We start from the raw sequence: 13313 nt of genomic DNA, 5'->3' as shown, positions 1-13313 counted from the left end.
TGTTTTAATAAGTATCCAAAACATTCAAGTTTCATTATATAATTTTTCAAGAGATCTTATATCTGTTTTCACTCTTGTATGCTTTTCATACAAGTTTCACACAAGACAGATACAAACTTTATCAGATTTATATATATCTTTTCCATATGGGTAGAACTTGACTGCATGCAGAGGTGGAACCCCTAACCCTACTCAAGTAAATTTGAATAAATGTAAGTCAATGGAAGTGTTTGGAAAAATGTACTTCTAAAAATACTTTTATTTAGTTCATTCACTCATGAGCTGCTGTAACATGAATCAAAAGGGTGATTTGACACCTCAGCATGCAGTCACGTTCTATAGAGTTTTGCTAATGACCTAATCATTTTATTCAGGTGTGCTGCAGCAGGGACGCATTCAAAAGTTTCAGGACACCGGCCCTTGAGGACTGCAGTTGGAGACCCATGCTCTTAGTGCTTCTTAGTCCTCCAGATGTTGATCCCGCTCAGCCTAAAGGTGTGCTTGCCAGGGTGGTCCTCTGGTCAAGCCCTCCCCTCAGTCACACCTGTTATTAGCAGTTCACCTCCAAATCTGTACAATTTGTAACTAACTAGCAACTAACTACCTTCGTTGTTGCCTTCGTTGTTACCTTCTTTGTTACCTTCTTTGTTGCCTTCTTGGCTCTCGCAGCAGGTTTCTTCCTGGTAGACTTGGTGTTCGCTCGCTCTGTGGTATAGTATCACTTCCTGTTCCTGCTCAAACACAGTGGTGTTTCTGAGTAGCTTATTTGCTTAGCAGTTTAATTAACAACTTCTAAATACATTCTTTTTTTTCACAGTATAATCTTCACGTGCTTCATCCGAAGCACACTTTCTGTGTACTCACTACCTAATTTATAGCCAAAGTATTCACTCACTGTCACTCACTGTCTCTGTACTGTTTCGCTAGCTTAGCTCGTAGCCGACCCGTTAGCACCATGGCTACTTCACCTGTCCCTTCTGCACTTTCTTGCTCATTGTGTCAGATGTTTAGTTACTCCTCGGCCTCCTTTAGCGGTAATGATATCTGTAACAAATGTAGCATATTTGCAGCTCTGGAGGCCAGGATTACTGATCTGGAGACTCGGCTTCGCACCTTGCACTCACCCTTAGCTAGCCAGGCCCCTGTAGCTGGTGCAGCCGAAGATAGCGTAGGCCCCGCTAGCTGTTCCCCGGCAGACCCCAAGCAGCTGGGGAAAGGCTGGGTAACGGTGAGGAGGAAGCGTAGTCCTAAACAGAAGCCCCAGGTACACCACCAACCCGTTCATGTGTCTAACCGTTTTTCCCCACTCGGTGACACACCCGCTGGGGGTCAAACTCTGGTAATTGGTGATTCTGTTCTCAGACATGTGAAGCTAGAGACACCGGCAACCATAGTCAATTGTCTTCCAGGGGCCAGAGCAGGCGACATTGAAGGAAATTTAAAACTGCTGGCTAAGGGTAAACGTAAATTCAATAAAATCATAATTCACGTCGGCAGTAATGACACCCGGTTACGCCAATCGGAGGTCACTAAAATCAATATTGAATCGGTGTGCAACTTTGCCAAAACAATGTCGGACTCTGTAGTTTTCTCTGGTCCCCTCCCCAATCAGACCAGGAGTGAAATGTTTAGCCGCATGTTCTCCTTAAATTGCTGGCTGTCTGAGTGGTGTCCCAGAAACGATGTGGGCTTCATAGATAATTGGCAAACCTTCTGGAGGAAACCTGGTCTTGTTAGGAGAGATGGCATCCATCCCACTTTGGATGGAGCAGCTCTCATTTCTAGAAATATGGACAAATTTATTAAACCCCTCAAAACATGACTATCCAGAGTTGGGACCAGGAAGCAGAGTTGCAGTCTTACACGCCTCTCTGCAGCTTCTCTCCTCCTGCTACCCCCCCAAAAACCCATCTCCATAGAGACTGTGTCTGCTTCCAAAAAGACAAAAAACAAACTAAAAACCAGCAACAAACAACTTAAACATTTACAAAGAAAGAACAATACAGTATCCACATCTGAACCAAAGAGTAAAACAGTGAAATGTGGATTATTAAATATTAGGTCTCTCTCTTCCAAGTCTCTGTTAGTACATGACTTAATAAATGATCAACAAATTGATTTACTCTGCCTTACAGAAACCTGGTTGCAGCAGGATGATTATGTTAGCTTAAATGAATCAACACCCCCGAGTCATTCTAACTACCAGAAATCTCGAAGCACAGGTCGAGGGGGCGGTGTGGCAGCAATTTTTCACACCAGTCTATTAATTAATGAAAGACCAAGACAGACTTTTAATTCATTTGAAAGCCTGATGCTTAACATTGTCCACCCCAGCTGTGAAACTCAGAAACCAGTCTTACTTGTTATCATCTATCGTCCACCTGGGCCTTACACAGAGTTTCTGTCTGATTTCTCAGACTTTATATCTGATTTAGTTCTGAGCTCAGATAAAATAATTATTGTGGGTGATTTTAACATCCATGTAGATGCTAAAAATGACAGCCTCAACATGGCATTTAATCTGTTGTTAGACTCAATTGGTTTCTCTCAAAATGTAAAAGAACCCACCCACCACTTTAATCACACTCTAGATCTGGTTTTAACATATGGCATAGAAACTGAACATTTAACAGTGTTTCCTGAAAACCCTCTCCTGTCTGATCATTTCTTGATAAAATTTACATTTACAATAATTGATTACGCAGCAGTGGAGAGTGGACTTTATCAAAGTAGATGTCTTTCTGAAAGCGCTGTAACTAAGTTTAAGAATATAATCCAGCCACTGTTATCATCGTCAATGCCCTGTACCAACACAGAGCAGAGCAGCTATCTGAACGCTACCCCAACAGAGGTCGATTATCTTGTTAATAATTTCACCTCCTCACTACGTACGACTCTGGATACTGTAGCTCCAGTGAAAACTAAGGTCTCTAATCAGAAGTACATGACCCCGTGGTATAATTCTCAAACACGTACCCTCAAGCAGACGACTCGTAATCTGGAGAGGAAATGGCGTGTCACAAATTTAGAGGATCATCATTTAGCCTGGAGAAATAGTTTGTTGCTTTATAAGAAAGCCCTCCGCAAAGCCAGAACAGCTTACTATTCGTCACTGATTGAAGAAAATAAGAACAACCCCAGGTTTCTCTTCAGCACTGTAGCCAGGCTGACAAAAAGCCAGAGCTCTTTTGAGCCAACCATCCCTTTAACGTTAACTAGTGATGACTTCATGAACTTCTTCACAAATAAAATTTTTATCATTAGAGAAAAAATTACCAATAATCATCCCACAGATGTAATATTATCTACAGCTACTTGTAGTTCCATTGATGTTAAGTTAGACTCTTTTTTTCCAATCGATCTTTCTGAGTTAACGTCAATAATTACTTCCTCCAAACCATCAACGTGTCTTTTAGACCCCATTCCTACAAAACTGCTCAAAGAAGTTCTGCCATTGATTAATTCTTCGATCTTATATATGATCAACCTATCTCTAGTAATCGGCTATGTACCACAGGCCTTCAAGGTGGCTGCAGTTAAACCTTTACTCAAAAAGCCATCTCTAGACCCAGCAGTCTTAGCTAATTATAGGCCAATCTCCAACCTTCCTTTCATATCAAAAATCCTTGAAAGAGTAGTTGTCAAACAGCTAACAGATCATCTGCAGAGGAATGGTTTATTTGAAGAGTTTCAGTCGGGTTTCAGAGCTCATCACAGCACAGAAACAGCTTTAGTGAAGGTTACAAATGATCTTCTTATGGCCTCTGACAGTGGACTCATCTCTGTGCTTGTCCTTCTTGACCTTAGTGCAGCATTCGATACTGTTGACCATAATATTCTATTAGAGCGATTAGAACATGCTGTAGGTATTACAGGTATTGCACTGCAGTGGTTTGTATCATATCTATCTAATAGACTCCAATTTGTGCATGTAAATGGAGAGTCCTCTTCACACACTGAGGTTAATTATGGAGTTCCACAGGGTTCAGTGCTAGGACCAATTCTGTTTACATTATACATGCTTCCCCTAGGCAGCATCATTAGAAGACATAGCATACATTTTCACTGCTATGCAGATGACACCCAGCTCTATCTGTCCATGAAGCCAGATAACACACACCAATTAGTTAAACTGCAGGAATGTCTTAAAGACATAAAGACTTGGATGGCCACTAACTTTCTGCTTCTCAACTCAGATAAAACTGAGGTCATTGTACTCGGCGCTGAAAAGCTTAGAAATTTGGTATCTAACCAGATTCTTATTCTGGATGGCATTACCTTGGCCTCCAGTAACACTGTGAGGAACCTTGGAGTCATTTTTGACCAGGATATGTCCTTCAACGCACATATTAAACAAATATGTAAGACTGCGTTCTTCCATTTGCGCAACATCTCTAAAATTAGAAATATCCTGTCTCAGAGTGACGCTGAAAAACTAGTTCATGCATTTATTACTTCCAGGCTGGACTACTGCAATTCATTATTATCAGGATGTCCAAAAAACTCACTGAAAAGCCTTCAGTTAATCCAAAATGCTGCAGCAAGAGTACTGACAGGGACTAGAAAGAGAGAGCATATTTCTCCTGTTTTGGCTTCCCTTCATTGGCTTCCTGTTAAATCCAGAATTGAATTCAAAATCCTGCTCCTCACATACAAGGTCTTAAATAATCAGGCCCCATCTTATCTTAATGACCTTGTAGTACCATATCACCCTATTAGAGCACTTCGCTCTCGCTCTGCAGGCCTACTTGTTGTTCCTAGAGTATTTAAAAGTAGAATGGGAGGGAGAGCCTTCAGTTTTCAGGCCCCTCTTCTGTGGAACCAGCTTCCAGTTTGGATTCGGGAGACAGACACTATCTCTACTTTTAAGATTAGGCTTAAAACTTTCCTTTTTGCTAAAGCATATAGTTAGGGCTGGACCAGGTGACCCTGAATCCTCCCTTAGTTATGCTGCAATAGATGTAGGCTGCCGGGGGATTCCCATGATGCATTGAGTTTTTCCTTTCCAGTCACCTTTCTCACTCACTATGTATTAACAGACCTCTCTGTATTGAATCGTATCTGTTATTAATCTCTGTCTCTCTTCCACAGCATGTCTTTATCCTGTCTTCCTTCTCTCACCCCAACCGGTCGCAGCAGATGGCCGCCCCTCCCTGAGCCTGGTTCTGCCGGAGGTTTCTTCCTGTTAAAAGGGAGTTTTTCCTTCCCACTGTCGCCAAAGTGCTTGCTCATAGGGGGTCATATGATTGTTGGGCTTTTCTCTGTATCTATGAAGCGCCTTGAGGCGACATTTGTTGTGATTTGGCGCTATATAAATAAAATTGAATTGAATTGAATTGAACTAGGTTAAATTTAGTGCCCTGGAAAAATCGGCCCCAAGGATAATTTAAAGGATAGAGTAAGAACACTTTGAGTGATGCAATAGGAATACACAAGTTTTTACTAATAATTATGATCACATAATCAAATCACTTGAGTTATACCTATCTAATTAACCTACTCTGAACTGATGCTTCTAATGTTGATCTTGAGAGGAGAGAGGTTGAGGAGGGAATGGACACGAATGGACCAGTAACACCCAAGAGGCATCAGATGCTAATATGTAGAGTGCAGAGACCTGATGAAGAAACTCTGGAGGAGCAATGAAATTCCTAGAAAAAACTTATAAAAGATTTGCATAAGATGTGGCCTACTTCATATAGTGAATCATATTAGGCTTAATGACCAGACCTAATTCTTTTGAAAACCATACATCTTTCCACAGGTCTCAACTTCATCAGACTTCACCTAGACACAGAGCTGGATGAGGTCAGCACAAACAGCAGCCTAACCGACGAAGATGATGGATCCATGGGGTCAGGAAAGCCAGAAGCAGGGCTGGAGAGGTACCTTTCATGTCCATTCACTGGAGGTGTGGATCTATTGCATGGCGTTCCTCACATCAAGAAGCTGTCGATCAAAGTCAATACAGCTCTTCCTTCATCTGGAGCTTGTGAAGGACTTCTAAGTCATGCAGGACTCCTGTTCACTGCTAAACAGTCACAGCTTCACAGAAAGAACCTTGAGAGCAAACTGCTGCTGAAGCTTAACCATCACCTCACTGAGTGAAGAAATGGCACATTTTTGCTAAATATGCAACAATAAATGCACACTCATACAACTTATGGTAAACTGAGCTGCCTTGTATGAACATATGTTGAAGATGCCTCGTTCTGTTTTCTCTGAGGCTGCTGTGCCATTTGGAGCAAAAATGAATATAAAGTTTACAGCATATCTTGTTACTGGAAATTGTTTGCACTGTTTATATATTTATATTATTTACTGCAGGTATTGGTGAAAAAAGCTTGTTTGAAATCTGGAAATTATAATAGTTGTGCCTTATTTTGTTGATCTTTTTACATATATTCTATTTGAAAATACTAAAATTTGTATATTTATTTATTTTTGTTTGTTTGACAGCATTTATTTTAAAAATAAATCGGACATTTCAAACAGTTACTCGCTACTTGAGTAGTCTTTTCACCAAGTACTTTTTTACTCTTACTCGAGTAACTTTTTTGAAGACTACTTTTCACTTTTACTTGATTAATAATATTTTAAAGTAATGCTACTCTTACTTGAGTACAATTTTTGGATACTCGACCCACCTCTGTTTAGGACCAAAATACATCAGTGACCTCCTGACCCAGTGTGAACCTTCCAGATCCCTCAGGTCATCTGGATCCGGTCTTTTATCAGTCCCCAGAGTCAGAACCAGACATGGAGAAGCTGCATTCAGCTTTTATGCTCCTTATATCTGGAACAAACTCCCAGAAAGCCTCAGATCAGCTGAAACACTCAGTTTATTTAAATCCAGGTTGAAGACTCACCTGTTCTCAGCTGCATTTGAATAAAGCACCAAATCCACACTTTTAAGCTTAAATTTCAAAACTTATATTTTAACTACTGATTTTATCTACTTTTATCTGAATCACCTTGTTGTTGAATTGTGCTATATAAATAAACTTGCCTTGCTGCTTTCAGCCACATTTACAAAAACGCTCCTCCTGTTCAGATTTTTCTGATAATAATCAGAACGTGCTGAACTCCTCTGAGCTGTTACAGGAACAGATGTTGGCAGATGTGTCAGTGACAGAGTTGCAGTTAGAGAGGTCAGTGAGCAGGATTTCTATCAGGATTCATGTCAGAGTTATTATAATGATGTCTGTTGGTTCACACTCACGGCTGCTTTGGACTGATTCCAGCTCAAAGAGCATCAACATGTTTTCATGTTTCCATCATGATGAGGAGCAGAAACTCTGAGGATTCTCCTGAACTCCTGACTACAGTAAGTCATCCCACAGCTTCTGCTTTATATTCTCCATATTATTCAGTAAATTATAGATTATTACTGATAATCAGGCACTTTCAGAGGGACAAAAGTAAAAAAAAATCTGTAGTTAAGAAGTACAGATACTCAAGCTGTACAAATACTCCGGTAATAGCTGAAGTACTCATTAAACTTCTTTACTGAAGTAAAAGTGAAAACTACAGGCTCTGGAAAGTACTCAGGTCCTACAGTAGTACTCAGTAAAAGGTCGTCTGGGGTTAAAGTGGATGTGGCAGGTAGAGGAACTCTACGACTGAGTGCAGCAGGGATAAAGAAATAAGTCGGAATCATTTGTTTTGTGAGCTCCAGCTGTTTCCAGGCTGTGATCAGCTGATCTACAAGCAGACGTTACATGAGCCATCAGCGCTCATGTAACACAGTACAGTACAGAGCTGTCAGAATGAATGACCCAAGTTTAGTCTCACACTCGGCAATTATTAATTAATCGCCCTTCAGTGTCACACCAACACAGTGTCAACACAGCAAAGTGAATGTGCCACACACTCCATGTGTCATCTACTCATCACCATCTGAAACTATAACCTTCATGGGACACAGCTGTGAGGGAGAATAACAACGAGTAAGAGAAGACAAAGACAACATGTACACACAGTATAACATGTGGGAGCACAGCTGGGCCAATCACAGAGGACGAGACAGACGAAGTAAAACTAGACACAGGAAGTAGAACTCACTGGTTCTCCATAAAGAACAAAGATTTGCTCTCTGTGGCTCCAACACAACTGACTTTTGACTTTTTATTCATTAGGACAAGTTCGTTTCAATTCACTGACAGACAGAGTGGAGCTTGTCTCTACACGTCTACCTGTTGCATTGGAAACATTTTCATTTCCTGTAACTGTGACACCTTGTTTTACCTGTTAAACAGGACAGCAAAGTGAAACAAGAGTCAGTTGGTTCAGCTGTTTGGCACAGAGGTCAGTTCAGCCACATTCATTCAGTGTTGCGATCGACACAAAGCTGGGTGGAGTCTGTGTGTTGGTGCAGTTTGCAGCACAGAGACAAAGAAGTGTAATGTGTGTGTCAGTGTGATGTGTTGTAGTGTCAGGAGTCAGTATGCAGCTACAAAGCTTTTAGTTCAGTGTATACAAACAGCTGTAGCTCCATAAAGGCAGCAGAGACTCACAGTGTCTTATAATGAGAGGCTGCTTTCTCTCACACATTATGTTCACTTATTATCAGCACATGTTGTTGTTTGTGGAACAGAGTTATTGTAGTTTTTTCTCAGTAGTTTGAGTTTTTACTCCATTTGGACTTTTTGTGTTTCGTTCAGTTTAGTTTCCAGATGATTTTCTTCTTTTTCAGGTTTGATTATTTATTGCTTGAAGAGTTTTTAATCGTTTTGTTCTTTTTTCATTCTTACTGTTTGGAGGTTTGTGTCAGAGGCCAGATTTAGGAGCATCAGTACAGCTGTTACAATAAAAAGCAGTGACTCAGTCTGACAGACATCCAGAGTCTCAATGAACTCGTCCATCAACAACATTTTATCAAACTAACAGATTCTAAAACTAAAGATTTGTTTTTATTTGTTCAGAAAATGGTTTCAGATGATGTTTTTCATCCATCTCAGTCTTTGCTCATGAACTTTGTCTCCAAACGTCTCAGCCCGAGCTTCCCTCTGATGAACTCGTTCATAATCTCGTCCATTCTGCTCTCAATGAAAATCTGAACACGTTCAGCTCGGCCTCCTGTCTTTGTGTCAGAGTCTCCAAAGCAAACATGACAGCAGCTCACTGCCATCTTTAAACCTTCCCTTTCACTCTTGCTGCTGTCCTTCTGTCACAAATCAGCCCTGATGAAGACGCTCGGGATCAGGTGAGGAGGAGGCAGAAGACTCGCTGTGGTGACGCCTGAAGGGACACAAGAAGAAACACAATCAAAGATCATCATCTAATAACAGAAGACTGTCTTTTATTGTGTGTTTCTGATTGGCTGCTGTAGAAGTGAACAGTTGTACTTTGACCTTTAACCTCTCTGCTCTGTGTTGTTTCCTCTTTCAGACCAGAAAACCATCACAGCTGAGTCTGGACAGGACGTCACTCTGACATGTCGAGCTGCAAACAACAACATCATAGTTGTAAAGTGGAGCAGAGCTGACCTGAGAGATGAATATGTGCTTTTGTACCGGGATGGGATGTTTGAACCAGACGACCAGCATCCATCTTTTAAGAACCGGGTGGATCTGCAGGACAGACAGATGAAGGATGGAGACATGTCTTTGATTCTGAAGGATGTGACGATTAATGATAATGGAACATACGAGTGTGGTGTCTTCATGAGAGGAACAAGCTCATTGGATCACATCTGCATCATCTACCTTCATGTTGTTCCTCCAGGTGAGTGAGTAGAGTTGAGTGTGTGTGTGATCAGAGGTGAAGCTGCTTCCTGGTTGTTGATGTTTGTTTCTAAAGATGTTGTTGATGAGACTTTGTAGAAAGCAGCTGGTCTGAGTGATGTGATCAGAGTGCAGTAGATAATGTCTGACAGCAGTTTGAAGAGGAAATGGATTCTGTTCTGTTCTTCACTCATCACCTACCTGACAGCTGACACCTCACACCTGTTTCTCACCTGCAGGTCAGACAGGAGGACACACAGAGGATGGATCTGTTGCACTGAAAGTTGGTCTGTCAGTTCTTCTTCTGCTTCTTGTTGTTGTTGCTGTTGTTGTTGTTTTGGTCTACAAACGTAGACAACAGCAGAGTGAGGAAACAAACCAGCCTCCTGTTTAAGTGCAGCAGGTTTAAAATGTCTCAGAGGTTTTTGCAGCTTTGAGTCTGCTGCTGCTGTTCAGAGTTCTGGGTGTTGTCAGTGTTTAAAATCCTGCAGAAACAGATGAACTGAGCACAGACAGCAGGCCCACAGCACTGTAGCTTTATTTCAGTTTTATCTTTAATGGCTGCTTCTGTTTTTGCTCACAGCTCATCTCAGTGGACGAGTTTCATCTTTAAAAACAGTCTTTACATTTCTGCTCTGTAGTTCACTGGAACATCCAGAGGGCTGTGACTACAAATCAACTTCAACACAGTCAGGCTTTCTTTGTGTTAGCTGACTCAACTAAACCTGAAACTGCAGTTAGAGGCAGCAGGTATCACCATGGTGATTATCACCTTTCTCTGTTACCCTGGCTCTCTGCTTCAGGCTCTGAGCACGCTCAGATGAAAAGGAGCGTTTCATGTATCATGTGACTTTTCTTCTACACAAAATGATCCCTGTGAGCGCCACCCAGTCCAATCAGAGACGTTACTCATTGATAACTTCACTAATGTCTCCACTACATGAATACAGGTACATTCCTGTAACAGTGTGATGTGCAGTTTAGCTTCATTCAGTGGCTTCTTTCATCATCAGTTACCATGGTGATTTAGCCTCTTTCTGACACAGAAAGCTCTGACTTTGAGTGTGACACAGCCCACTGAGACATTACTGTGGTTTTGTTGTGCACGCCTACTTTTAACTCTTCAAACAAATGAAGTCAACACTTGAACATTTTTCACTTTGATGGTTTTGTTTCCACTGACTGTAGTTACATCATTTTGAGCTCAGATGACATATTTATGAAGTTTTTCACACCTGAATGTTTCAATCATCAAGATCTGATTTCAGTTTTCTCTTTATCTTTGTGAGCTGTGTGGTTTGTTTACCCTCAGTATCCATGAACAGTGTTACAGACCTGGGATCAGTGTTTTTGTTTATAAGATCAAATATGACCTCATTATGTGAGTGTGAGCTTTGCACCACAAAACCTCAACAACACTAATCCTCGATCAGCTGTTTCACTAAAATTACATCCAAGTATGAACTGATCCCATCGTTCATGCATCAATTTGTAGCTGACAGATGGTTATGCACATCCCTGGTTGCCTAGGTAACCCTCTAACCTTAAATAACGGTATTGTTGTCATTTGATGTCATTGATAGTTGTTTCAATAGATCTCAAAGATAAGAAAAGTTTACCTCGGTACTCGCTGACTTCACATCAGTGATCAGTTATTGTGTTTAAAAAGTGTAGCCACTCGTGTTTGACCTTGTATGTATGTGTGTTTATGCTCTGATTGTATTTTCCTGCTGCTCACACAGCATTAGAAAAGCCTGAAAACTCAGTGTTCACAGAGTCTGTGAGCTCCAAATGTTTGTATGAAGGACAGAGAACAAAGGTCAGTGTGAAGAGTGTGTCTGTATTTGAACAATAAACTCAGTCTCAGTCGCTCGTTACTTTGGTTTCAATTATTTATTCTTTCATTTGTGTTGTTGGCAGAGAAGCTACATCATGTGAACGTCATCATCATTTCACATGTCATCACAGATTCAAAAGATGTAATATTTGTGCGTTTGTTATTAACAATCGTGCCCCCAGACGCCAAAACAGCAAATTGAAACTGAAAAAAAAACTGTAAGCAAAAAAAAAAAGATGTAAGTGTGAAAACTTCTTTCTTTTTTTAATGTCAATATTTACAGTGTCAATTAATCTTTTTTCACGATCGATATATTTATTTATTTTTCAGTTTCCTTTTAAGCTGGCATCGTTTTAACCCCAACAAAACAAAACAAAAATGACAGGAAGTCCATTGAAATCTGAAAAATATTCATTTTCTGTGCTGAACACAAACTTTATTTTTTACAAGACAGGAAAACTAACAGTAGCTTTAAATGTTTATAGTGTATCCTCATCCTCAGTATTGGAAACATGTCAAACTGCATTTCCTATAAAATACAATAAAATCATAATGATCATGGAAATTTCTTGATCTAAATTCTGTTCTAGATTGAGTGGCAAAAAAAAGAAGAGCTGCTGTTTGTGTTTGTGCAAGTGCAAGAAATACATATAGCACGCTCTCCATCCTTCTGCTAATGTTTAATGTACTGAAATTAATTCGCATTAATGAAATTAATGTCTAATTAAATTCAAAGAATTGAAGATAAACAGACCACAGAAAGCACTTTGTCACCTCTGCTGTGATGTTAACTGTCCCTCAGACCTCGTCATGTGATCTGACATTTACTGTTTGATTTGGTCTGTTGTCAGACTCTAACTTTACAGGAAGAAACTGTAAAATAATCAAATTATTCATCATTGTGAAAACTTCATCATGAAGCATTTTTGATGAGCTACATTCCTCTAAACTTTTGGTTTGGTTATTTATTTATTTCCATCCTTGTTCTTAATGTTTTGACCATGACAGCACTATGAACTGTGGGTAATCCCTCAGGTCCACAGAGATGAGGACTTAAAGAAAATGTGAATAAGGACTCAAAGTGTGTGCAGAGAGCCGTCATGCACTTGATACCATGACAACAGGACGGCCCTGAGCCCTCAGAGGCCGACACAAAGCTGTGACTGTTTATCTGCACGTCTCAAACACTCCTCCATTTGTCTGCAGGCTGAGTGATCTGACTGAGCTCAGCCTCCATTTTCTACAGGGAGACGCTCAGAGAGGCTTTCAGTTTCATTTCACAGGAACAGCTTTGCTTCTGTTTTACATGCAGGTGCTGCACAGAGCACATCCTGTTCAACCTGTTTGTGTGACTGACTCCAGCTCACACTCCAGCTGGTTTGACAGGTCAGCAGTTTGCATCATTTTCATCTAGGCTTCGAGGCTGGACTAATGTAATTCATTATTATCAGGATGTCCTAAAAACGAACTCCAAAGGCTGAGTGAGTTCTGAACAACCAAAAAGCTCAATCAGCAACATCCTCCAGCAGAACTCTATCAGGTCGGTCCTGATGTGCACAAACATGTTTTAGATGGACTCAGTGGTTTAACATTAAACGTGTTATTATGAAAGAAAAAAGTTTTGCTCTGACAGCTTTTCTGAGAGATCTAATAAGATCCCAAACACATTGACCTCTTTGTAGAACATTATTAAATAAGCATCTTAAATATTACTGCTGCATAGGTTTAAGGAGTCGATCCTTTTATAGAGA

General features: G+C 40.5%; 1 protein-coding gene across 1 annotated transcript; it reads left to right on the top strand.

The window, feature by feature from the left end:
* Positions 1–9368: 9368 nt before the first annotated feature.
* LOC148103413 (butyrophilin subfamily 1 member A1-like) lies at positions 9369–10119 on the top strand (the record flags this gene model as incomplete). The annotated part of the gene is made up of 2 exons (XM_087838882.1): positions 9369–9726; positions 9965–10119. Coding segments are annotated over 2 exons (513 nt in total), but the record flags the coding sequence as incomplete, so codon positions are not given.
* Between the last annotated feature and the right edge of the window lie 3194 nt (positions 10120–13313).

The sequence above is a fragment of the Neolamprologus brichardi genome, chromosome 3, assembly GCF_056152115.1.
Source record: "Neolamprologus brichardi isolate AB-2024 chromosome 3, ASM5615211v1, whole genome shotgun sequence".
In the NCBI taxonomy this organism is placed as follows: Eukaryota; Metazoa; Chordata; class Actinopteri; order Cichliformes; family Cichlidae; genus Neolamprologus; species Neolamprologus brichardi.
The sequence above is the reverse complement of the archived record's forward strand: the minus strand, read 5'-3'. Positions and strand labels throughout refer to the sequence as shown.